The sequence below is a fragment of the Ciona robusta genome, chromosome 6 (genome assembly GCF_009617815.1).
Source record: "Ciona robusta chromosome 6, ASM961781v2".
Lineage (NCBI taxonomy): Eukaryota > Metazoa > Chordata > Ascidiacea > Phlebobranchia > Cionidae > Ciona > Ciona robusta.
In genome coordinates this window covers 4,789,667-4,816,218 of record NC_143240.1, presented here as the reverse complement: position 1 = coordinate 4,816,218, position 26,552 = coordinate 4,789,667, and the positions used below count along the sequence as shown (strand labels likewise).

Here is a 26,552-nt window from a genome sequence, read left to right as displayed (position 1 = left end):
ATAAAGCAAATTCACAAGTTCAAATTATTTCAAAATATTTTGTTTACAATCTATTTCCGTCACGTGACACCGGAAATCCCCTTGAATTATCCAGTGTTTCCGTTTTAAAAGTAGAATTACGAATAATATTTGTACCTGGCAACACTAATATATCGCCACGAAACAAAAGTTGTGGAAACTTTGTAAACAATGTCTAAGTTGAAAGAATATTTAAACGAGCAAAAGAAAGGTAATAACTCGGGTAGCGAAAGTGAAGGCTTGTTATCATGGATGCCTACATCGGTATCTGTGCCGATTCCGAATATATTCGGTGAAAAAGAATCAAAGGACGATGAAAGCAATTGGTTTAGCGCGGCAAAGAAAGACCCGATGTGCCCAGCGTTGGTAATTAATTAATAAATTAATATATTGTCCACAATATTGGATTTCATTTGCATTTCAGTCCAAGACCCAACGACTGCTTGGTTTTGGTGGTTGCTTGGTGGGCGGGGTGTTCTGTTTCTCGCTAGCAAGCGTCTACATTCCTGTGTTGTTGTTTAAAGCACGAAAGTTTGCTCTGCTTTATTCCCTTGGAAGTTTATTCTTGATTAACAGGTAAATTACTCGTCAACATCTTGTGTTTTAAGGACTTGTTTGCTGCTAACACCGGTTTCTTTGTTGGTTTATTTAAGTTGATCTTCGCTATCCAGATTCGAACAGATTCTTAATGATGTTCTTCATATTTCTAGTTTTTCATTCCTCTGGGGTCCATGGAACCACATGAAACACCTCATGTCAAAGGAGAGACTCCCATTCACATTTTCGTATTTTATTTCATTGTTTGCAACTTTATATTTTTCAATGGGAATGAAAAGTTCCAGTTTAACGATAATCGCGGCAATTATTCAAGTGGTTGCTTTGCTATGGTGAGTAACTTTAACATACCCCCTACATGTCACCAACTTTAACACCCCACTTACAGGTACCTGGTCTCTTACATACCTGGAGGTCAAACTGGTTTGAAATTCATTTCCCAACTTTTTACAAGCGCTGTTACAAAAACTGTTTCAAAATCTATGCCTGTATGACATCAACTATTGTGATGTCATCAAGATATTATGACATTAAATTATTGTGATTTGTGAAGTGAATATGACATCATCCAGATATTATGATGTCATCATTGTAAATATTAAGCGTTGAAATAAATTTTATCCGAGATCGTGTAAACAGCATTATTAAAGATATCTATGGTTGATCTAACATGGAGATAACAAACAATTCGTTGATTTGTTTGTTGTCGCTGTCACACTAATGCGCGTCTGTGTGTGTACGAAGACAATGGGTCTATTATGACATCGATCGTTATCAATAGCATGACTAAGCACTTAACGATGTGCATTATGACATCATAATAAATATCAACAACGTGTTAGTATGACATCACAATAACGAAACAAAAAGAAAAATGACAAATAAATATTATTTCTATGGCATGCAACTATGACATCATAATTGCCGCTCTCTGAGGGGAATTCCCATCGTACTTTTCAACAAAGAGGTAAAAAATAGTTTTCAGTGAGGAAAAGATTCGGGTACGCGCTCTGGAATAAAACGCCAACATGTTAAAATGAATAATATTATGGTATATCATGAGTATAAATACATCTCTAAAAACATCTTCGTGTACAAATATCATACATAAACAAACATAGAAATTAAATAAATCTTCCAACATAGAGATCACATATAAACATAGAGATCACATATAAACACCCACCTTGCAGGGGAGCAAACTCGGATATGTTGAACCCCGTGCCAACCCCTCTAGCGTCCTCCTGCACCGATGAAATACTGAAGGGATGGAATATGAGGGGCTGGGGTTGCCATAGTAGGGGGAGGTGGGCTTGACTTCCAAGGCTGAGGATTCTGTTGAGAAAATCCATGGGTGCTGATGTTGTTGCTTGACTGGGGGTGCTGCGTATACTGTCGCGGTATAATCTGTATGGATATTATAATGTTAGCATCTATAGGAACTAATATGAGGTGTATCCTATGTTATACATTGAACACCCATGTTAAAACTAATATGAGGTGTAGCCCATACATTGAACACCTATATTACGACCAACCAACCTTTCAGCGAAACAAACTTCCTCAACCACATCCCCACATGATGACGTGAAGTTCAATGTGTCATCAACCGTCATTGTGACATCACTATCAGCATTGTTGTTTGAATAATGAGGCCCCATGCGAACTACGTGCACGTTTCTGTTAGATAAAGTTTCAATGTTATAATATAATATCTTTATATTAACGACCTGATATATGTTATAATATAATCTCCAAGTGACTACTGGGTTGGAGAAATTGCCGTTAAGGGTCTTGCCCAAGGATACATACGCCCACAATGGTAGCAAGTTAAGTGTCTTGCCCAAGGCCACATACGTCCAATGGCCGAGGTGTTGTAAAGAATGGTAGCAGCGCCGAGCACTGAATCCATAACCTTCTTGTTAGAGGCGTTCTACATGTCATGTGCAATATATTATCAATAGTTGTGGAACAAACAAGCTTCCAGTAAGATGTTACAACACACGACCCCACCTTTCCACGAGCGTCCTCACGGCTTCCGCCTCCGTGACGTCATCACTAGCTCCTGTCGTCATAACAACACACAGAGGGGTGTGAAAGGGGCGTATCACCGATCGGTTGCTCTCAAGGTCGAATATATTGTCCGCTAGATAGCGCAACGCACTTCCGGTGTGACGTTGATGACGTAACGTGTAGATTCGTCGAGTTCGATTCAAACCTCTCTGGAAACTTCGAAGGTTCGGATACCTAGGTGTGACGTCATAATTAATGATGACATCACATAATAACGTCACACAAAGACAGTTACATCGATGACGTAACACACGTACCTGTTAAGCCTGATAGAAACCTTTGTCCGTTCATGAAATTGCGCGAAACCGATTCTTATCCCAGACATCCCGAAGTCCAATCTATGATGAATCACCATTGTTACGTCACAATCGATCATTGTCTACCACGTGCTATGTGGTACCATTATGACGTCATACTTACTTTTTCGCGATATCGCGGATGGCTTCTTTCATCGATTGAAATTCCGCGTCGCTTGTACCGGAACTGACGTCAACGGCGAATATGACGTCAGCATGCGCTCGTGGTGGACACGTCTCTGTGACGTCATAATCATTATAACAAAATGATACATTATGACGTCATACTCACGTCTATGTAGCATCTGATCATAAGTTGCGACATCGACGCGTGTTCTACAATAAGGTTGATAATCGAATGTGACGTCAACAATCATTTGCATCATCTGTGACAATGGGATTGTTGTGAACGAACAATGGTTGATCGCGTTCTGTAGAAGACACGTCTTCCCTCGGTGGTATTCCCTGTATTAAATAATACGTCATTATTGCATCCATGACGTCACCACCATGACGTCATACCCACCAACACAGCCTAGTGTATGTAGATCTTGAGTTAAAGAATCGTTGATAGTTCCTCACACAATCCTTGGTGATGTGAGCGTATACAGGGTTGCAGTTTGTACCAGCGTGTATGTATCTTGGTACGCCCAGCCCACCCTCAGTACACCAGTACCTTTCATCACCTGCGTAATGTAATGTTAATCACAATACGGTAGCGAACTAACTAAAACAACGAAGAGAAGGAAATTAGCAGCAAAACGACAGTCGTTAAACACGCTGTAAGTAAAAACTACTCGAGGAAAAAGTCAAATAAAAACATGGCTGTTAAACCCACGGCACATTTTACGTCACCATGTATGACGTCACATACTCACCGAGGAACGCTAAATAGTTGTTTCTTGCTTGTTCCCTTACACCCGATCTTCCCAACAACACGTTGAACAAAGTTCCGTTCAAACAATCATCATAAACATCCAACATACAACCCCGCAGTGTGGAGTATTTGGTGCTGTGGTCAATATTTAGTATTAGATGGTTACGTCATAATATTTATACATTGTGACATATATTCAAACATTACTCGGCAACACTGCGGTTGTGCAACACTGCACTAATCCATCGCGTTAAGAGCGAAGCGATTGTTGCGTCAACAAACAAACGTGTTAGACTAACAATGGTCTTTGTTGAAGATAAAATATAAATAATCGACGCTATTGTTCTGCAACAACGTGGCTCTATGACGTCATATACAGGTGCAATCATCGAGAAACGAAAACAATTATTTAATAATGACGTGATAATGGTTAATGTGACGTCACAATAGTGAACAATGAATAATCCCCAATAAGAACGCGATTTCATCTATTACGCCTCAAGCTATTGTTCGTCGTTGTCAATATGTGACGTCATAATGCAGAAACAATGAAAATTATATTTACTAGAATACCGATTGTTTGAAACAATAGAAATATTCGAAAATTACTTTTAAACAATCGGAGAAAATACCCGGCATTGTGACGTCAACGTCGTCTATTTTATCACAATCACGAACAAATAAACAAGTTCCAGAAATAACTCGATCCAATTGTTCGATTATTATTAATTATGACGTCACCTGCAGTTCGGCGCGACGACGCCATTACGGCGGACTGTTTCGTAAAAAGATTTCGAACAAAGATGAATTCTGACGTAATAATCATCCGCGCTACATTTCCCCAACCGGAAGTCCAGTCCACTCCTACGTACTGTTGACGTCATAGCTGATGACGTACTAGCTTGCGCTACACCTGTAATACATTATCATCATTATTACGTCACAACCTCCCACACCAACCCACCTAACAACGCGATGACGACGATGGTAACCATGGTAACTTGAACCATCTTGTAGAACTTCCAACAATAAATGATTGTGACATCACAATCCACCGACGTCGAAGCTTCCCTTCTTCTTCACCGCTCGAGGCTTCTACGTCGATCCTTCTTCGAACAAACTCTGGAATATTTTAATGATTGGGACTTATGACGTAACAATGGATTTTAATTCCAGATCCCGAATGACGTCACAATCACCCGAGTCACGTGTTCGAACTTCGTTTGTTACCAAACACTATACATTATGACGTCATAATACAATACCTGTAGAATAGTAACACGTATGACGTCCAAGATATATCCGCTTCAACAATCGACCGATTGTGACGTAACAATAGACAACAATCACCTGATTGACAACCGAAACCAATCCATTATGATGTCATATTGATAAGTGTGATTTAATGACGTGATAAAGGCGACCATTGTTACGAAATAATGCGATAATATCATAAACTGCAATGTCACAGTGCCGATTGTTCATAACAATGCTGATTGTGATGAGTTGATTATTAGAATGACTATCTCAATTATGACGACATAATTATGACATAACACTTCCCATTATTACGAATAACCCTCCATTATGACGAATAATTAAGTTGAAAACCTTTGTAGTCACAATAGAGCACTGTGATGTCATAACCAAGTTTCAACATTTATTATTACATCACAGACAGTGTTTTGTATCCAATAAGAGGTATTGTTCGATAAACTTTAAGAGGTGTTTCCGTCACTTTATCCTCTGATACCCCCCCTTAACCCCTGTAACCCCCCTAACCCTACGTACACCCAGATAAACGCCCCCCAACAACAAAATAACGACGGGCAACCCAACCCCGACAATTAACACAGAAATAATCGTGATGGAGAAGTTGTCACTCGGTGGCGCACCAAACCCAACCAGCGACGACCTGGAACAATGGACCATTGTTTAATCAACAATGAATATTTATCACTAACAATCAACTATTGTTTATAAACATAGGAGTATCAGGAGCATGGGGCAATATTGGCACATGAATGATGTGTATAAGTAGGCCTGGTGTCGCATAATAAACACTTTATTGTTTATAACAATGAATCACCACCGCCAACTAAATCCCAGGTTACAAGGACCTCACCCATATATTGTTTATTCAACACCTTATTATTTAAACGTGACATTAATTGAGACATAAGTCGTGGGATGGCATTGCTTAGTACGAGGTGTTGAAGACCTCACCCATATTTAACATTAGTTGTGGACTAAGTTAAGAACAAAGTTACACGGGTTACATAATCAACATATATAAAATATAAACACCTCACCCATTACCCCAACGCCCATTACCCCAACACCCATTACCCCAACACCCAGTACCCCAACACCCATTACCCCAACACCCATTACCCCAACACCCATTACCCCAACACCCATAACCCCAACACCCATTACCCCAACACCCAGTACCCCAACGCCCATTACCCCAACACCCATTACCCCAACACCCATTACCCCAACACCCATTACCCCAACACCCATTACCCCAACACCCATTACCCCAACGCCCATTACCCCAACACCCATTACCCCAACACCCATTACCCCAACACCCATAACCCCAACACCCATTACCCCAACACCCATTACCCCAACACCCATTACCCCAACACCCATTACCCCAACACCCATTACCCCAACACCCATTACCCCAACACCCATAACCCCAACACCCATTACCCCAACACCCATTACCCCAACACCCATTACCCCAACACCCATTACCCCAACACCCACTACCCCAACACCCACTACCCCAACACCCACTACCCCAACACCCACCAAGTGATAAATTTGCTTGCGTTGTAGAACCCGTCTCCGCTCTTCCCGAACGAGATCGAAAAACTTTCGCGTTTCAAAGATTTTGTGGAAACTTCGTCAAAATATCCGGATAATACCGGGATGATGAGGTCTAACATAGATATCATATATAAACCATAGGAACAACATAGATATTATATATAAACCATAGAAACAGTATTACTACAAACCTTGAGTTTGATTAAACGAAGCCAGCTTAGTTATTCGTGTGTCGGTAGAATGTATATGATTTCTATTCTCGCTGGTGTAGCAAACCTGAACATAAGTATGTTATCTTTATGTTCGAATACGAAAGTGAAAACTTAACTAATTAAAACAATAGAAGAGAGAGGAATTAGCAACAAACGACTATCGTTAAATCTGCTAGCTCGTCGTTGCTACCATTGTGGACGTACGTGTCCTTGGGCAAGAACGTTAAACAGTAATTGCTCCAAACCGGTGGTCACTAATGGGTTTTCCAAATTATCAGCCATACAGAAAAACATTCAGCCACTCACAGTCCTCCATTGCCAATATTGCTGAACGAGGGCTTCTGATTGGTTGTTTAGTTTCCATAGCAACTGTGTCGTAGTAAACACAGATGGTGCGTGCTCATCATCGATTGTCCATCGTGTGGTAGAAACGACGGTTGGCGTGGGGTTACTAGGGGGGGTGAGATGGTTCATCACGATGGCCGATACGAGGAACCTGATTGTTCGGACATTAACAAACATAGAAATAACATATTTAAAACATAGAAACAACATATTTAAAACGTAGAAACAACATTAGCAAACATAGAAATACCATTAACCTCGATGTAGGAGCTGAAGGTATGACACCATCAATAGTGACATCAACAATGGAAGACAATGGGTTGTAGAACATATGGGGGGGAGTGGGTTGTTGGCCGTCAGTTGCCTCAGGGAGGAACTTGATGGTGAACGTGGAGTTTGTGGTGAAAGTTGGGTGGGTGGTGTTGCTTCGGCCCTGTGTGTGTTGGGTGAACCATAATAATAAAAATAACACTTAAACAACTGTATTGTGTGACTTATTTATCAATTGTTAATATTTTATGAAGCCAATGATTACGACCCCGTGGCTCAGTGAGCTAGCCCAGAGGTTTAGGGGTCAAGCTCAATGCTGCTACCATTGTGGGCGTATGTGTCCTTAAGAACAATTGCTCCAACCAAGTGGTCAGTCATGTCATCATACCGTCATAACAACTTGGTCGTCAACCACATCAAACTTCCACTGGAGTGTGCCAAGTGGAATGGCACGAATGATCTTTGGGTCGTTCGGATCCGCTGTGTCCAACGTGTCATTATATTCCTTTAACTACAATATAACGTAATATACATAAACTAAACATTTATCTCTTTAAATAGGATAGCAAAACTTCAGAGTAACCAAAACAACCAGTGAGCTGTTACAATACACGACCCCACAAATAATGCCAATACGACAGTTGTTAAAACACACTACGGATAAAAACTACCTAGTCAATAAAATCGTGGATGCTGAACCTAACAAAACTATAACACATTATGATTTATGACATCATCAACACACATTATTACCTCATTAAACACAATAGCAGCGGAACTAACAGCTCCCTCTAGTGCTACACTACCACGAACGATGGATACGTTGGTCGACAACAATCGTGGCCAATCAACTTTCAACGTTGATGTTGGTGGTGTTTGTAGAAATAGTAAGGTTGGGGGGGACGTGTTGATGGTGGACCATATGTAATGGAATGTTGTGTTCTGGGTAGGGAGGGTTACAAGGGTTAACTTCTTGACATATTACTCAATTACTGCAAAACTTTAATATAATTTATGCTTATAAATTTATCGCTTTGAATACGATAGCAAAGATCAGTTTAAATAAAACAACGAAGAGAAGGGGATTAGCTACAAAACGTCGCTTGTTAAAAACACGCTATGCATGAAAACGTCGGGAACAGCTTCATTTATGGATAGATACCCTTAGCACATTTCATCCAAACATTATTTACCTGAACATCGGCACGAACGTAAATAACGTTAACAAGCGATGAATTACAAACGTGTGGTTCGCATCCTGGGTTGTACGTTATGTGGATCTGGGGGAATTAATATTATCACAACATAAGTGTTTATACTCGTGAAGAATTCTTCGGTACAAGTTGGTAGTTAGGGTTCTAAGGGGGTGGTTACTGTTTATTAGTTAGCAGGTAACACTGGATATACATATTATGCACCAACACCGATATATAACATATTATCCACCAGTTAAACAACATAAGCACCATGTTATACTGTCACTACAGCATATTATGGCAATTTAAAAATAATTAACATGGGGCTTCCCCTTACTTTATTCTAAAACTATCAAACAATGAGTAAATTGTGACGTAACACTTACCTTGCAAAGAACAAATTCGATAAAAACTAAAACAAAACAAAGAAATATTTGTCGCGGTTTCATCTTAAACCGCGGTATACTAGTTTAGAACACAGGACATTATGACGTAACAATAATAAGAGAGTTTTCATTAGAAATCACTCAGCCGTAACGTAAACTATTTGAATTATGACGTAATAATTGATCCTGTTCTATAAAATATGCCCTTGTTTTACGTCATAATGCTTATTCACTGATGTAACAAAATTAATTATGATGTCACAATAATATTGCAGAATTGCTGACAATGGTCGATTGTGTCGTAACATCACGTGTTTGTCTCGCACCTTATACGCATTGTTTGATGGTTGTGACGTAAAATACAGTAAATAATTGTATTATCGCGTAACAAAGATAGTTCAAACAACAATTAAAATCATAACAAGTGATTTTTACGTCATAACAACACCAACAATGGTTAATATTGCATTATAATGGAATCAACAAGTAGTGTTGGCGTATAGATCCGATCCATGATGCAACAAACACTTGTAAAGTAACTCGTATTGTTCCTGGATAAAGAATACATCATGACGTTACACATTATGACATCACACGTTATGACATCACACGTTATGACATCACACATTATGACATCACACACATTATGGCATCACACACATTATGGCATCACACATTATGAAATCACACATTATGACATCACACATTATGACATCACACATTATGACATCACACACATTATGATACACACACATTATGACATCACACAGCCTACCATTGTGACCTTCAACCCCAGATCTCGTACGACACGGAAAACGTCAAATTTTGATTCGGATTCGATTCTTTCAATAAGTTGAGACAATGCCACCATTGTTACACTTTCCCAACTATAAACAAACCATTATGACATCATAATCACCACATTATGATGTAATCACCTGTTAACCACGACAACCCTCGTTACTTTTTGACAAAATCGTCGGAAATTATTTGAAGTTGAAATCAAATCCTCAATGCTGCGTGTTGTTCCCAAATATTTCAACGCAACTGTGTGCTAAACATACTTTGGTTAAACTAGCACAACTAAGTTGTTAAACTACCTTGGAATCATTCCTCCTTATTTCCACTGAAGTTGCGTCATGTTTCAATTCCAACGACATTTCCCCGAAACTTAAGTTTAATCTATCAGTAAATCCAAGATCTCGTAAACTCTGCATTATGACATCACAGTAAGGTTGATGACCATATGACATCATAATATGGTTGGTAATATGACAGTATAATAAGATTGATGACATCACAACCAACCTTTGTTTTGTCACAACTAATAATCAAATCCAGGTTTTCAACAAAAATTTTCGTCCAAAATGTTTCAACTTTTTCCACAGGGTTGACGAACACCTGTGAACATAGAAACATTGTATCATGTGTTGATTATGATGTCATAATCACCAATGTTGTTCCACAATCACTGCTCAAAGTCACTGATCCATGAATTTCATGTCTCACTGAAAAACATTGATAAAAGTGATTGTTACGTAACAATGGTCACCATAGTTACCCATCTTTTGGAGGAATTCAAATTCCCGTCGAACCCTGGGTGACCTAGAATGTAAATAACGAGTTAACGAATTAATTTAGTGAATTAACGTCGGGACCTGGATTCCTTAACTTCCAATAAACTTAAGTCAGTGTTGCCGAGATGTTGGTGTTCAACTAATAGTTGGTGGAGTAAGATGTAGCATTCCTGAAATGTGAAACACTGGTGAATATGCAAACATAGAAATAACATAGATATCCAAACATAAAAACAAGATATTTATCCAAACATAGAAATAACATACCAGGTTAGCGAAGAACGAAACATTTAGTTTTCTGAGTTGAGCAACTTGTTGAAAAATGTTGATTTGGTTTTGGTGTTTTAAACATCGGGTTAGTCGTTGATACGCGACGAACAATGAAGTTGGTGAGTTACTGAAAGTATTGTGATGTCATAATGAATGAAAATAAATTTGATAGCGAAGATTAAATTAATTAATTAGCAGCAAAACAAGAGTCGTTAAAAAAAGCTATTAGTAAAAACTACTTGAGCTAAAGTATCAATAAAAATGTGGCTGCTAAACCCAACATAACATTGTGATGTCATAATCAATCCGATTGTTACCAACCTTCCGTAAACAATCACCGACGAACCATCGGAAACTTTTGACAAACTTTCCGAAACTTTGTTCACGAACCAAACAAAGCTACTATTGATGACATCACAATCGGACCAATTGTTGAATTCAAACAACTTTATTTTCCGAGAAACCTGGAATAAAAATTAATAGTTTTAATAAACAAACCAACTTTTAAATAATTAGAATAAACAAACAAATAATTATAATAAACAAACCAACTTACACTTTCATAGTGAGTCGTTTGGTTCGAAGCTTCAATTTCAACTATGGAAAAATATTTGAAACTTTTTTTCTTGTTTGTCAAAACTTTGACGTTCCCGTACGTTGCACAAACTTTCACGTCGGGGTAAAACTAAAAAACAAGAATAATTCAATATTAAAAATAAATCTTTAAGTTAAATATTTAAATTTATTCAACTTTTTTCACCAGAACAGCCTTTTTCCAATAAAGTAAAGTATTTATGTTATTTCTACGTTTAATAGCCACGATTACTTTATTATGACATCATAATGACCTGATTGTTTGTTTCCGGAAACCCAACAACCACCCAGCATTGTTGCGTCATAATCAAATTCCATAACTTCGAACAATCGACGCGACTCGCGATAAAAACCTGCGAGGATAAATTGGAGGAAAAATTTTTGTTGAAAATTATGGCAAGAATTTGGCCTCATTTTACCACAGGTGAAAAGTAATTATTTAGGGTTACAGTTACCCCATTTACCTGGGGATTTCCCTCATTTACATACGCCCCCTCTGTTGCCTCGCTCGGTATCTTGACTGTAAAACAAACATCGGGTTCAATGGTTTGCTCACCAACCCTGGTTCGGTAAACATGAAAGTGAAACAAAACACAAAATAAACAACTTACAAATATTGTTGGATCGAATTCTACTCGTAAAATCCAATTCCTTTGCCTGGAATATAAATTCAAATAAAAAATAAAATGACATCAAATAAATAGAAATAACAATAATTTAATAGAAATACCATCTCAGCGAACTGTATAACAAATCCAACATTTGAATTGGAACTTAGATTTTCGAATCGCTCTAAAAGTTTGTTTTTCTCGATATTATAACCAACATAGACATCTTCAATATGTTCGTACACAGCATCATCTAGTGGCGAAAGTTTGAATTAATTTAACGAAACTTAAATTTTATTTTTGTCACCTTTAAATGCTTTGTTGCAGTGTTGACCAACATTTTTATCAACAACAGGTTGCCTCCTGTGGAAAAAATAAACTGGAAACACTGAAACATTTACCTGGCAACACTGTTTACCTTATAATGTGTATCACTATTGCCACAACAACCAACAATAGAAATCCAATAACGCAACTCAACGCGATAATAATGGTTGATTGTGATGAATCTATTGTTACATCATGTTAATGTATTATGATGTCACAAGTATGATTATGATGTCACAAGTATGATTATGATGTCACAAGTATTATTACGATGTCACAAGTATGAATATGACATCACAAGAATGATTATGACATCACAAGTATGATTACGATGTCACAAGTATGCATTATGACATCACAAGTATGATTATGACATCACAAGTATGATTATGAAGTAAATACCTGATATTTTTGTTGCGCAATCCTCCCCTTTATATCCCTCCACACAATGACAATGATAATGAGCCCCACTACTTGTGCAAGTCCCACTGTTGTAACATTCAACCAGTCCACAAGGATCAACAAGGTTTACTAACATTTTATATTTAATAACTTAAATAAACAAACATTTAAACAAATACTTGGTTGTTCACAAATATAACCCATTGTTTCATCACAATCCCCGGGAAGCCATCGTAATTCCTCGCTTCCTGATTGGCTGATCATCTTCAAACAACTCCCTATGACATCACTTCCTGTTTCGCTCCAGTATTGGAAGGTCATGTGACTTCCATCCAACCAGAACCAACCTGGAACCAACGACAACAATTTTCAAACAAAACCAACTTCTTATTATTTTACCATCGTTTGTTTTCTTGGCTCCGATCCACAGTTGCACCCCCTCACCATTATACATTGAACTTGTTTGCTTTTCAATAACTTGTTGTGTTTCTAAATCTTTTATAATAACAAGCCCCGCTTGTTTGTTTAATTCACACAGATCGCTTGATTTGGAAAACGATGACAAACTGCTGGCTTGATAATTTATATGAAGAAGGTTTTCATTCAAATCATTTTCTTCAAATTTCGCTGAAACATCGACAACTAAGATAATGTGATTGTTGGAAATGAAAACAAACCTTCTGCACAAAGTTGTCCCATGAAAGCTGGTTGACAATCGCAAGTAAAACTCCCAACAGCCCTCACACAACTACCACTGTTATTACATGGGTTGGGTTCGCACAGATCTGTTCATAACTTGGTTAAACAAGAACAAACAAACTAATAATTGTAACCTGTTTCACAATGATCACCAACATATCCATCTTGGCAAATACATTGATATCCAGTAGATGCGTGGTTACATGTTCCATGGTTGCATGGGTTGGGTTGGCATAGATCTAACATCGAGTGTTAACAATGATTCCAACACATAAATATATTTACCTGTCTCGCATATATCACCAATATATCCATTAACACATGCACAAGTGAAACCATTTACTGCATCTGTGCAGGTCCCACCATGCATGCAGGGGTTTGGGACACATATACCCATGTCTGCAAATAAACAGCTTAATAATAAATCACAAATTTCTAAACATTCATACAAAGTTTAGCAGCCATAGTCAATAACAACTTATCTTCATATGTTTGAGTTGGTTGTATAAGAAAACACCTATGTCATAACTCGACAGTAAGCATGGGGTGTATGAATGCACCATGTGTGTCTGGTGTATAAGACACCCATGTTATAACTCGACAGTGAGCACGAGGTGTATGAATACACCATGTGTGTCTGGTGTATAAGAAGACACATAGTTATAACTCAACAGTGAGCTGTGAGCATGGGGTGTATGAATGCACCATGTGTGTCTGGTGTATAAGAAGACACCCATGTTATAACTCGACAGTGAGCACGAGGTGTATGAATACACCATGTGTGTCTGGTGTATAAGAAGACACCCATGTTATACCTCGACAGTGAGCATGAGGTGTATGAATACACCATGTGTATCTGGTGTATAAGAAGAAAAATGTAATAGTCTAGGCATTTGTACCAAGGTTCGAGTTACATATAGGATAACGAAAGTCACCTGAGCTATCCCACAGTCCTGCATATTAGACGAAAGGTATATCCCGCCAAAATCATTCAAAATCCAAATCATTCAAAAAATTCAAAAAAGTCAAAATCATTCAAAAAAAGATAAACCAACTCAAACATGGTTATTGCTGTTAAGGGATCTCTAAACTAATTCTGTTCTTATAGGGATCCATAAAATTTTTAAAACAAAAAACAAATCCAATTTTTACACGAAAGCTTACTTTATGCTTGCAATGCTCAGGTAGTTATACATAATTTGGGGTCGAAAAAGCTTTGCTATTAGTTTCGTTTTAATATTAGGGCTGCTGCAAAAAAGTTTAAAAGTATTGTTGTAAAAAGTAAGTTACTTGTTGAACAGTCAGCTCCTGTATACCCATTAACACATGCACAAGTGAAACTAGCCACCCCATCTGTGCAGGTCCCACCATTAAGACAAGGCGTTGAGGCACAGTCGTCTATGTCTGCAAAAAACGAATATGAATGAATGTATGTAACTTGTTTATCCTCGCGTGGCTGAAAAAACGACAGTCAATATAACACGGGTGTTCTGTTTCTTACACCTTGTGCAAGCTTACAAGTTACCGCGTATGTAACTTTGTGTGTGATTGTTTTTTGAGATTTTTTTAATGTATGGCTGATAATTTGGACAACCCATTAGTGACCACTGGGTTGGAGCAATTGCCGTTAAGTGTCTTGCCCAAGGACACATACGCCAACAATGGTAGCTGTGAACAGCCTTGAACTCATTACCTTGGGGTTGGAGGCAGGCGTGCTAACCACTATGCCACGGCGCCAGACAGTTTAATGCTCTACTAAGTACTAAATAAATAGGCAAGATGGAAAAAGTCCAAACCAATCACCTGTCTCACAGTTGGTCCCTGTATACCCAGCATCACAATTACATTGGTATCCAGCAGGTGCGTGGTTACATGTTCCATGGTTGCATGGGTTGGGTTGGCATAGATCTAACATCAAGTGTTAACAATGATTCCAACACATAAATATATTTACCTGTCTCGCATATATCACCAATATATCCATTAACACATGCACAAGTGAAACTAGCCACCCCATCTGTGCAGGTACCACCATTCATGCAGGGCGTTGAGGCACAGTCGTCTATGTCTGTAAAAAAAAGGTTTAATACTATGCTAGGTAAACAGTTAAAATGGAAAATGAAAAAGTAAGTTACTTGTTGAACAGTCAGCTCCTGTATACCCATTAACACATGCACAAGTGTAACTAGCCAACCCATCTGTGCAGGTCCCACCATTAAGACAAGGCGTTGAGGCACAGTCGTCTATGTCTGTAGAAAACAGTTATAGCCAAACCCCTTAACCCCTTACCACTATACTACAACACAAGTCCTACATACCATTCTCACAATGAGTTCCATCATAACCAGCCAAACATTTACAGGAATAATCATGGCCTGAACTTACACACTGCCCACCATTTACACAAGGATTCCAAATACATGGCTCTGGGTTGAAGAATTGTGATAATAGTTTTGATGACACAACAATAGACTTACTTGATTGACAGATGTAGTTTTTCTTGTTTGTTCTTAAATCATCGCCCCATTTACCCAATGTACCAGGGTGTCCAGCAATTTCACTAACAGGAAAGACATAAGCACCAACAGCATCATTCCCATTTGGTTCACCAGTGTACCAGTTGGTAAAGCCATCATCAAGTTCTGAACCATCCCCCCACTTCCATATATCGTTTCCCCATCACATTTAGCCCCAACCCAATAACCCAACAACCAAACCCCCTCCCATGCATTTTCATCAATAGAATCTTCCGTCTCACTAAGTTGCTTTGTTATCATATTTTGAACATCCTGTGATTTTATTTGAGCCAATGTACCGCCCCCGTTTATGCAAACTTGGTTTGCGTCACCAAAATTTAAACGATTGTTAGCATTGGTTGGGTTGTAGAATGTGTATTCGTATCCATTGAAGCTAACTGCTGTTGGGGCTTCTGCAATGTAAATATAGTTACCAAAGTTGATTGTTTAATTCTTACTGTTTAAATAATGATATATTGACAGGTTTGCATATAAACATATTTCTACACATGTACCCATATATTGCATTGTAATAAACATCTACAACAAACCTCGCATACAAATCCAGTTCTTCTTATCTTCTTTAACATCGTCTCCCCATTTACCAAAAACATTTTTGCAACTTCCAGAAGAATTAAAGGCAAACACAAGAGTCCGGCTTGAAGCAGTGTTACTGTTTGGTTCATATGACCCACAATCATCACCAACGTACCAGTTCTCGTAACTTATACTTGTCCCATCCAACCACACCCAACCTTGAACATTGCCATTATCGTTAGAACACCCACCACCCCCACACTTCCCACCAACCCAATAACCACGATCAAAATCCTTAACCCAACCATCTTCAACCAGAGTCAAACCACCAAGTTGCTCATTAATCATATTTTGAACATCCTGTGATAATATTTGAGCCAATGTACCGCCCCCATCAATACAAACTTGGTTTGCATCATCAAAGTTTAAACGATCGGCTGGTCCTTTGTTGTAGAGAGTGTATTCATAATCACTATGGATGACTGTTGCTTCTGGTGGTACCGTATTATAATTAACATTAAAACATTCAACAATAATTAAAGTAAAATCTCACCATGTTGTGTTGTAGCAGAAACAATCAACAAGGAGAATAAAATAATTTTAAACAACATTTTAATCTTGAAATTTAAAAAACCTTTTGAAAAATGTTTAATTTAAAAAAAAATAATTAAACTCTCTACCAGTTTGTACCAAAACAACAATTCCTAAACAAGTTACAATGATCTTTCTGCCTGAACCTCATATTTGAGTTTGTGCATTGATTGACGCCTTGGGTGTTAAAATCAAATATTAACAAACAAACTGTGTTAATGAAAAGTCAACAATGGGTTGTGTTAAAACGAAAGTTGTTACAACGTAAGTGGAATTTGTACAAGAATAATACTTGTTATAAGAATTAGAATGTCCTGTTGCAAATTTATGTAGAGTTGTTGGTTAAAGGTTTATGTGAGAAAAATAGTGGACGTTTTGTATAAGTTTTAAGAATAAAACGTTGGAAACAAACCATTAAAAAGTTTTATTGTTTTTTTTTAGATTTCCAGATTAATATGTTGTTTGAAATTATTTTATTCTCGTTGTTGATTGTTTCTGCTACAACACAACATGGTGAGATTTTACTTTAATTATTGTTGAATGTTTTAATGTTAATTATAATACGGTACCACCAGAAGCAACAGTCATCCATAGTGATTATGAATACACTTTCTACAACCCAACCAATGCAACCCATCGTTTAAGCTTTGATGATGCAAACCAAGTTTGTATAGATGGGGGCGGTACATTGGCTCAAATAAAAACATCGGATGTTCAAGATATGATTAATGAGCAACTTGATGGGATGGTTCTGGTTGAAAATGGTTGGGTTAAGGATTTTGATCGTGGTTATTGGGTTGGTGGGAAGTGTGGGGGTGGTGGGTGTTCTAACGATAATGGCAATGTTCAAGGTTGGGTGTGGTTGGATGGGACAAGTATAAGTTACGAGAACTGGTACGTTGGTGATGGATGCATATCAGAGGAACCAAACAGTAACACTGCTTCAAGCCGGACTCTTGTGTTTGCCTTCAATTCTTCTGGAAGTTGCAAAAATGTTTTTGGTAAATGGGGAGACGATGTTAAAGAAGATAAGAAGAACTGGATTTGTATGCGAGGTTTGTTGTAGATGTTTATTACAATGCAATATATGGGTACATGTGTAGAAATATGTTTATATGCAAACCTGTCAATATATCATTATTTAAACAGTAAGAATTAAACAATCAACTTTGGTAACTATATTTACATTGCAGAAGCCCCAACAGCAGTTAGCTTCAATGGATACGAATACACATTCTACAACCCAACCAATGCTAACAATCGTTTAAATTTTGGTGACGCAAACCAAGTTTGCATAAACGGGGGCGGTACATTGGCTCAAATAAAATCACAGGATGTTCAAAATATGATAACAAAGCAACTTAGTGAGACGGAAGATTCTATTGATGAAAATGCATGGGAGGGGGTTTGGTTGTTGGGTTATTGGGTTGGGGCTAAATGTGATGGGGGAAACGATATATGGAAGTGGGGGGATGGTTCAGAACTTGATGATGGCTTTACCAACTGGTACACTGGTGAACCAAATGGGAATGATGCTGTTGGTGCTTATGTCTTTCCTGTTAGTGAAATTGCTGGACACCCTGGTACATTGGGTAAATGGGGCGATGATTTAAGAACAAACAAGAAAAACTACATCTGTCAATCAAGTAAGTCTATTGTTGTGTCATCAAAACTATTATCACAATTCTTCAACCCAGAGCCATGTATTTGGAATCCTTGTGTAAATGGTGGGCAGTGTGTAAGTTCAGGCCATGATTATTCCTGTAAATGTTTGGCTGGTTATGATGGAACTCATTGTGAGAATGGTATGTAGGACTTGTGTTGTAGTATAGTGGTAAGGGGTTAAGGGGTTTGGCTATAACTGTTTTCTACAGACATAGACGACTGTGCCTCAACGCCTTGTCTTAATGGTGGGACCTGCACAGATGGGTTGGCTAGTTACACTTGTGCATGTGTTAATGGGTATACAGAAGCTGACTGTTCAACAAGTAACTTACTTTTTCATTTTCCATTTTAACTGTTTACCTAGCATAGTATTAAACCTTTTTTTTACAGACATAGACGACTGTGCCTCAACGCCTTGTCTTAATGGTGGTACCTGCACAGATGGGGTGGCTAGTTTCACTTGTGCATGTGTTAATGGATATATTGGTGATATATGCGAGACAGGTAAATATATTTATGTGTTGGAATCATTGTTAACACTTGATGCTAGATCTATGCGAACCCAACCCATGCAACCATGGAACATGTAACCACGCATCTACTGGATACCAATGTAATTGTGATGCTGGGTATACAGGGACCAACTGTGAGACAGGTGATTGGTTTGGACTTTTTCCATCTCGCCTATTTATTTAGTACTTAGTAGTGCATTAAACTGTCTGGCGCCGTGGCATAGTGGTTAGCACGCCTGCCTCCAACCCCAAGGTAATGAGTTCAAGGCTGTTCACAGCTAACATTGTTGGCGTATGTGTCCTTGGGCAAGATACTTAACGACAATTGCTCCAACCCAGTAGTCACTAATGGGTTGTCTAAATTATCAGCCATACATTAAAAAAAATCTCAAAAAACAATCACACACAAAGTTACATACGCGGTAACTTGTAAGCTTGCACAAGGTGTAAGAAACAGAACACCCGTGTTATATTGACTGTCGTTTTTCAGCCACGCGAGGATAAACAAGTTACATACATTCATTCATATTCGTTTTTTGCAGACATAGACGACTGTGCCTCAACGCCTTGTCTTAATGGTGGGACCTGCACAGATGGGTTGGCTAGTTTCACTTGTGCATGTGTTAATGGGTATACAGGAGCTGACTGTTCAACAAGTAATTTCCTTTTTCATTTCCCATTTTAACTATTTACCTAGCATAGTATTAAACCCTTTTTTTGCAGACATAGACGACTGTGCCTCAACGCCTTGTCTTAATGGTGGGACCTGCACAGATGGGGTGGCTAGTTTCACTTGTGCATGTGTTAATGGGTATACAGGAGCTGACTGTTCAACAAGTAAATTACTTTTTCATTTTCCATTTTAACTGTTTACCTAGCATAGTATTAAACCTTTTTTAACAGACATAGACGACTGTGCCTCAACGCCTTGTCTTAATGGTGGGACCTGCACAGATGGGGTGGCTAGTTTCACTTGTGCATGTGTTAATGGATATATTGGTGATATATGCGAGACAGGTAAATATTTTTATGTGTTGGAATCATTGTTAACACTTGATGCTAGATCTATGCAAACCCAACCCGTGCAACCATGGAACATGTAACCACGCATCTACTGGATATCAATGTGTTTGCCAAGATGGATATGTTGGTGATCATTGTGAAACAGGTTACAATTATTAGTTTGTTTGTTCTTGTTTAACCAAGTTATGAACAGATCTGTGCGAACCCAACCCATGTAATAACAGTGGTAGTTGTGTGAGGGCTGTTGGGAGTTTTACTTGCGATTGTCAACCAGCTTTCATGGGACAACTTTGTGCTGAAGGTTTGTTTTCATTTCCAACAATCACATTATCTTAGTTGTCGATGTTTCAGCGAAATTTGAAGAAAATGATTTGAATGAAAACCTTCTTCATATAAATTATCAAGCCAGCAGTTTGTCATCGTTTTTCAAATCAAGCGATCTGTGTGAATTAAACAAACAAGCGGGGCTTGTTATTATAAAAGATTTAGAAACACAACAAGTTATTGAAAAGCAAACAAGTTCAATGTATAATGGTGAGGGGGTGCAACTGTGGATCGGAGCCAAGAAAACAAACGATGGTAAAATAATAAGAAGTTGGTTTGGTTTGAAAATTGTTGTCGTTGGTTCCAGGTTGGTTGTGGTTGGATGGAAGTCACATGACCTTCCAATACTGGAGCGAAACAGGAAGTGATGTCATAGGGAGTTGTTTGAAGATGATCAGCCAATCAGGAAGCGAGGAATTACGATGGCTTCCCGGGGATTGTGATGAAACAATGGGTTATATTTGTGAACAACCAAGTATTTGTTTAAATGTTTGTTTATTTAAGTTATTAAATATAATATGTTAGTAAACCTTGTTGATCCTTGTGGACTGGTTGAATGTTACAACAGTGGGACTTGCACAAGTAGTGGGGCTCATTATCATTGTCAATGTGTGGAGGGATATAAAGGGGAGGATTGCGCAACAAAAATATCAGGTATTTACTTCATAATCATACTTGTGATGTCATAATCTTACTTGTGATGTCATAATGCATCCACAGACCCAACAATCCCTATTATTGCATCAGTCGCCGCGGTAACAATCATCATTATTATCGTCATAATTGTTGTTTGTATGAAAAGAAAGGGGGTTTCCCTGAAAGGATTCTCAAGGTATGACATCATAATGATAGTTATGACATCATAAAATAAGTGATTGTTTGATTATTACATCACAGTGAACCGAAAGTAGAAAGAAGGCAAACAAACAATGGAAGAAACGAAGTTGGAGGTTTGTAGTGTAAATGTAACACAGCAAGTCTGTGCATTTCATTTATATTTTATGTTAATTTTGTTTATTTTATTATTGTTTATATTAACTTCAGTTGTTTTATTTTTTTACTTTAATTCCATCTTTCCAGACAACGCAGTTTACGAAAACCTTACGTTTCAACAAAACTTGTCTGATTATAAGATATCTATGAGTGGTCTGCTCGCAAAATATCAGGAACTTTTCGCGAACGATCAGCAAAAGTTTAAAGAACAATATAATGACGTAAGAACATAAATTTCTTATATTATAAACATAGAAATAACATACACCCCATATAGACGCTTAAGTCAGTTTTATCAACATCCGAGATATCTTGTTGTGCTGCAAAGTTGCCGCAGAACAAACCAAAGAATCGATACGCGAATATTTACTCATGTGAGTATAGAAATAATATAACTTAATTAAAACACATCTTCTGAAGATTTTTTTTATTCTAAATGTTGATTTTTAAGATCAAAATTAAAAATTTGCCAAAATATCTCTTTCATACTTGTATATGCCTGGTGTCAACAGTTAAGGTTGGTATTTTTGTTAATTGTCACAAAATATCTTCAATATAATACACCTGTCAACAATTTATATAAATAATTACCTTTAATGTTGTGTTTATGTTGTAGACGATCATTCAAGAGTGAAACTTCGTTCAAACGAATCGGATTACATCAACGCTGGATATATTGAGGTTCGGGTGTCTATGAATACAACATGGTTATTTAAAGATATATTTCAATATGAAGTAGTTTGAATTAAATACAACTTAATACGAGATAAGTTACAGTGCATGGTTTAGCAGCCACGCTTTTATTTGATGATTTTGCTCAAGTAGTTTTTACCTGTAGTATGTTTTAACGACTGTAGTTTTGCTGCTAATTCCCTTCTCTTTGTTGTTTTAATTAATCTTTATGGATTCCGCACACACAGGGATACAAAGGTAAACGGAAGTTCATCGCAAGTCAAGGGCCGACCAAAAATACTTTGAACGACTTTTGGTTGATGGTTTGGGAAGCTAAGGTGGAAGTTGTGGTGATGCTCACTAATGTGGTGGAGAAATACAAGGTTGGTAATAGTATGGGGGAAGTGTTTATGTTAGGGGTATTGTAGGGGTTAGAGTATACAGTGAGTGTAGTATAAGGATAATATACATTGGGGGGAAGAAATACAAGGTTGGTATGGGTTGTATATATAGGGGGGATATTCCGCATCCCCGCATGTTCATGACTTGAATTCCCCCCCAGACAAAATGTGAGCAATATTGGCCGGAACCCGGATGTACATTAAGGTGTCGCGAGTTTAATATAAACACAAGGAATGAAACGGAACATGGACCTTATATCAGGCGGAAACTACAAGTTAGAAACGCTAAGTCGGTAAGTATGATGTGTGTATATAACAACCGACAGTGAGCATGAGGTATGTAGGAAGTACGTTACATCACTCAACTTCACTTCACTACGTGGCCCGACCATGGAACCCCGCCAACTACATCGGGGTTCTTGAGGTTTTATGATGAAATGAACGAAACATTGGGTGAGGGGAAACTCCCTGTGGTTGTGCATTGCAGGTTGGGAGATATTTTGAAATTATATTGCAACTTTTTGGAAACTATTTTACATTTTTTTAGTAGTTTTTTTTTGGTTTGTTTTTAGTGAATTTTATATTTTTTTTATTTTTCATATGTTTTGCAAAATTGTCCGACACCATGTGGTAGAATGTAACAATGGTTTATTATGACATCACAGTGCTGGAGTTGGACGTACCGGAACACTGATCGGGTTTGACATTATGATGTCACAATTAAAACAAGAACAATCGGTTAACGTTCTAGAAACCGTTGTTGGTATGAGGAAACAAAGGACATTGATGGTTCAGACAATGGTGGGTATTGTGATGTCATACATGTATTGTGATGTCATTAATGCATTGTACCTGCACCATAACACAGTAGTTAGCGTGCTTTAGCCAAGAGGATACGGGTTCAAGGCTCGTTGCTGCTACCGCATAACAATCCTTCATCATTATATATAAGATTATGCATATGCTTACATAAGTTACTTTAAACAGGAACAATACGTTTACCTGCACAAATTGTTGGCCGAAGTTTCCACGTTTGGTACGACGGCTTTTCCAACCAATCAGATTGGAGAAAAGATGGCTATGATGATGAGGTAGTGATGTCATAATGGTGGTTGATGAAGTCATAATAGTGGTTGATGAAGTCATAATAGTGGTTGATGATGTCATAATAGTGCTGTAATGTCATAATAGTGGTGATGTCATAATAATGGTGGTGATGTCATAATAATGGTGATGCCATATATGATATTAAATATATATTGCCCCAACCCCAGGAAAGGTACAGATGGGTTAGATGGGTTTGAAACAGAATACAGGAACCTTGGTACGATTGGACCAATCGATGAATTGCATGATATTGCTGAACGACCTGCTAATGTTAAGTTTAATAGATATCCTGGGATTGTGCCTTGTAAGTATATCAGTGCGTATGTGTAGTTTACATACATTGTGGTACATGCAACACATACTAACCCCCCCAACCCCACAGACAACCGTGCCCGTCTCATCTTACCCCCCATCCGTCCCAATGAGCCCCCAGCTTACTACAATGCATCACTTATAATGGTAATTATGACATCACACACTACATTGTTTAACAACAATCATAACAATAGGATTGTGACGGCTTCAATGGGTCGATTATTTGCGCACAATCACCTCTTTATGACCAAACAAAGGAATTCTGGTTCGCCGTGTGGAATTATGATGTCACAATGATCGTCATGGTAACCGACTTGGTGGATAATAATGGAAAGGTAATGCTGATTGTGATGTCATAATATAACTATTGTTGTTAAGTCACTAGGTCTTAAGTCATAAAAGTTAAAGGCTTGGCACTTGGCCTAATTTACAGCCATGAACCAGAAAAAAGGCGCTCGGGCACGACCATTTGGCTCGAGCTCGGCACATCCCTAAATAAAACAGGTTGTCATATTATAACCAATATATCATCATAGGAACAATGTTCAAAATATTGGCCCGATTACCCACGACAAAGCGTCAAATATGGAGGAGTATCGGTTACGCTGGTAAGGGAGGTTGTGGATGGGGCAGTGGTTACCAGGTTTATGAAGATTGCACAGGTGGGCGTTGTGTGGCTTGTGTAACCCACTAGTGACCACTGGGTTGGAGCAATTGTTGTTAAATGTCTTGCCCAAGCACACATACACACTTGTAGCAGTGACGAGCCTTGAACTTATACCTCCTGTTCCAGAGATCAACCAACCACTAAATAATATGGTGTGTTATATTATTTCTATGCTAGGGTGGAGTTACGAAGGATTTGACGCAAATCCAATATTTGGATTGGAAGGAACATGGGGAGCCACCTAGTGTGGATTCTGTGCTCGGGTTCGTCAAGGTTTTGGAAAATTCATCGAATCGTGGACAAGCGTTCATACACTGCACGTGGGTGGTTTATATTGTGTTTATACTAATGTTGGGTTCGGCAGCCGAGGTTTTTAATTGACGTTCTTCATTTTTACCCATAGTGTGTTTAACGACTGTAGTTCTGCTGCTAATTCCCTTCTCTTCAGATATTAGTTACCATCAAAACAAACTAACATTACCCGTTTTCCCACAGAGATGGTGCAGGCAGAAGTGGGGTGGTCGTCAGCTTAGTAAACATCATCCAACAAATTAAAAACCAAAACCAAATCGACGTTTTTAGGGGGGTGAAGGATTTACGAGATTATCGACCAAATATGGTCAATACCGAGGTAATAATATGCTGTGTGATGTCATAAATGTACAAATTGATTACGTATTAAAACATTTATAAAATTGTCATTGTGTTGTCGCTTACATAATAATATTCCATTTTAAACATAAACACATCATATTTATATGAAAATAACCATTAACAACATTTGCAGGAGAAATATCGCTTGATTTACGAAGTTTGTAAAAACTTTGTGTCCGGTTTCGATCTCTATGAGAATCTTCGTCAATGATGATGTAACAATAACCATTGTTGAAATAATTGTTGTTTAGAAATTATAATAATTAGTATAGTTAAGATATTGGCGCCCTTGTATTTAATATTAAACACAAAATTAACTGAATCAGTTTTAAACAAACACAAAAAAAGTTCCAGAAAATATATTTACTTAATCTAAGTATAACGACGTATATCTGTAGCATTGTTGTGTAATAACTAATAACGTGTTTCAACACAATGTATATTATTCATTTGTCATCATTACATTTGTGATGTCACTGTAGGTTAATTGTTGTGAGTATATAGTGCAATATGATGTCATAATAATGTGTTTGTGCAATAATAAATAAAACAATTATCATTTATTTTTTGTTATTTGTTTGTTTAAAATAGAAACAATAGATTAAAATCTAGAATATCTCGTACAATGGGATCATGGGGTCACCGGGTCATGTGTTTAATTGTCACGCATGGTTGGTTTGCATGGGTTAATTAATTGGGGGTTGAGGGATATTTAAGTAAACATATTAAAAATGCCGTTTAAAACGAAACTGTTTCATTGCTTTTCAAATTCTTAAATTAAATATTAACGTTCATTATATTTAGAATATTTGCTTTAAGTTATTTAATTGTCAAGTGTTTGCCCAACTTTATTTGAGCGCAATTACCAGTGTTTGCAAATTAATTATCCGTCTCGTTAAATATTGTTGTAAGGTTTATTATTATCGAGTTATTATTACAACACAATCAATTATCCAAAACCATTGTTACAAAACAATGGAACGTATAATATGGTTTGTTCTTCTATTGTTTTCAACAACTGTGGCT

General features: G+C 37.7%; 5 protein-coding genes across 5 annotated transcripts; 2 read left to right on the top strand and 3 right to left on the bottom strand.

Moving 5' to 3' along the window:
- Nucleotides 1-119: 119 nt before the first annotated feature.
- On the top strand, nt 120-1,209 carry LOC149735210 (uncharacterized). The gene is made up of 4 exons (XM_089880088.1): nt 120-384; nt 443-594; nt 729-905; nt 962-1,209. The coding sequence occupies exons 1-4, from the start codon at nt 190-192 to the stop codon at nt 1,065-1,067; spliced, it is 630 nt and encodes a 209-aa protein (XP_089736214.1). The 5' UTR covers nt 120-189; the 3' UTR covers nt 1,068-1,209.
- Nucleotides 1,210-1,396: 187 nt separating this feature from the next.
- LOC149735209 (uncharacterized) lies at nt 1,397-4,954 on the bottom strand. The gene is made up of 11 exons (XM_089880084.1): nt 4,784-4,954; nt 4,561-4,732; nt 3,821-3,954; nt 3,469-3,628; nt 3,235-3,407; nt 3,067-3,181; nt 2,904-2,984; nt 2,587-2,820; nt 2,116-2,253; nt 1,760-1,980; nt 1,397-1,583 (listed from the first exon to the last, which is right to left on the bottom strand). Exons 1-11 carry the CDS (start codon nt 4,827-4,829, stop codon nt 1,555-1,557), a joined length of 1,503 nt encoding a protein of 500 aa, XP_089736210.1. The 5' UTR covers nt 4,830-4,954; the 3' UTR covers nt 1,397-1,554.
- Nucleotides 4,955-5,202: 248 nt separating this feature from the next.
- LOC149735208 (glycosylated lysosomal membrane protein B-like) lies at nt 5,203-9,283 on the bottom strand. The gene is made up of 9 exons (XM_089880085.1): nt 9,073-9,283; nt 8,684-8,770; nt 8,244-8,432; nt 7,879-8,001; nt 7,478-7,653; nt 7,182-7,371; nt 6,855-6,939; nt 6,646-6,775; nt 5,203-5,734 (listed from the first exon to the last, which is right to left on the bottom strand). The coding sequence occupies exons 1-9, from the start codon at nt 9,133-9,135 to the stop codon at nt 5,554-5,556; spliced, it is 1,224 nt and encodes a 407-aa protein (XP_089736211.1). The 5' UTR covers nt 9,136-9,283; the 3' UTR covers nt 5,203-5,553.
- Nucleotides 9,284-9,432: 149 nt separating this feature from the next.
- Nucleotides 9,433-17,097, bottom strand: LOC149735207 (uncharacterized). Its single transcript, XM_089880080.1, has 28 exons — nt 16,617-17,097; nt 15,685-15,798; nt 15,504-15,617; nt 15,353-15,457; nt 14,840-14,953; nt 13,835-13,948; nt 13,684-13,788; nt 13,528-13,635; nt 13,250-13,477; nt 13,030-13,197; nt 12,851-12,979; nt 12,540-12,630; nt 12,429-12,484; nt 12,244-12,374; nt 12,125-12,170; nt 11,978-12,033; nt 11,768-11,866; nt 11,476-11,604; nt 11,241-11,383; nt 10,917-11,046; nt 10,731-10,819; nt 10,634-10,677; nt 10,525-10,580; nt 10,381-10,473; nt 10,173-10,283; nt 10,011-10,126; nt 9,848-9,959; nt 9,433-9,623 (listed from the first exon to the last, which is right to left on the bottom strand). Exons 1-28 carry the CDS (start codon nt 16,948-16,950, stop codon nt 9,552-9,554), a joined length of 3,207 nt encoding a protein of 1,068 aa, XP_089736206.1. The 5' UTR covers nt 16,951-17,097; the 3' UTR covers nt 9,433-9,551.
- A 314-nt stretch (nt 17,098-17,411) lies between these two features.
- On the top strand, nt 17,412-26,089 carry LOC149735206 (uncharacterized). The gene is made up of 32 exons (XM_089880330.1): nt 17,412-17,457; nt 17,769-18,248; nt 18,387-18,839; nt 18,891-18,998; nt 19,059-19,181; nt 19,249-19,362; nt 19,409-19,513; nt 19,913-20,026; nt 20,094-20,207; nt 20,274-20,387; nt 20,434-20,538; nt 20,587-20,694; nt 20,745-20,972; nt 21,025-21,192; nt 21,243-21,371; nt 21,438-21,549; nt 21,615-21,667; nt 21,798-21,931; nt 21,988-22,084; nt 22,327-22,391; nt 22,631-22,765; nt 22,945-23,076; nt 23,128-23,270; nt 23,449-23,584; nt 23,771-23,874; nt 24,058-24,194; nt 24,273-24,349; nt 24,400-24,540; nt 24,742-24,867; nt 25,050-25,192; nt 25,368-25,503; nt 25,660-26,089. Exons 1-32 carry the CDS (start codon nt 17,412-17,414, stop codon nt 25,735-25,737), a joined length of 4,458 nt encoding a protein of 1,485 aa, XP_089736456.1. The 3' UTR covers nt 25,738-26,089.
- Nucleotides 26,090-26,552: the final 463 nt, after the last annotated feature.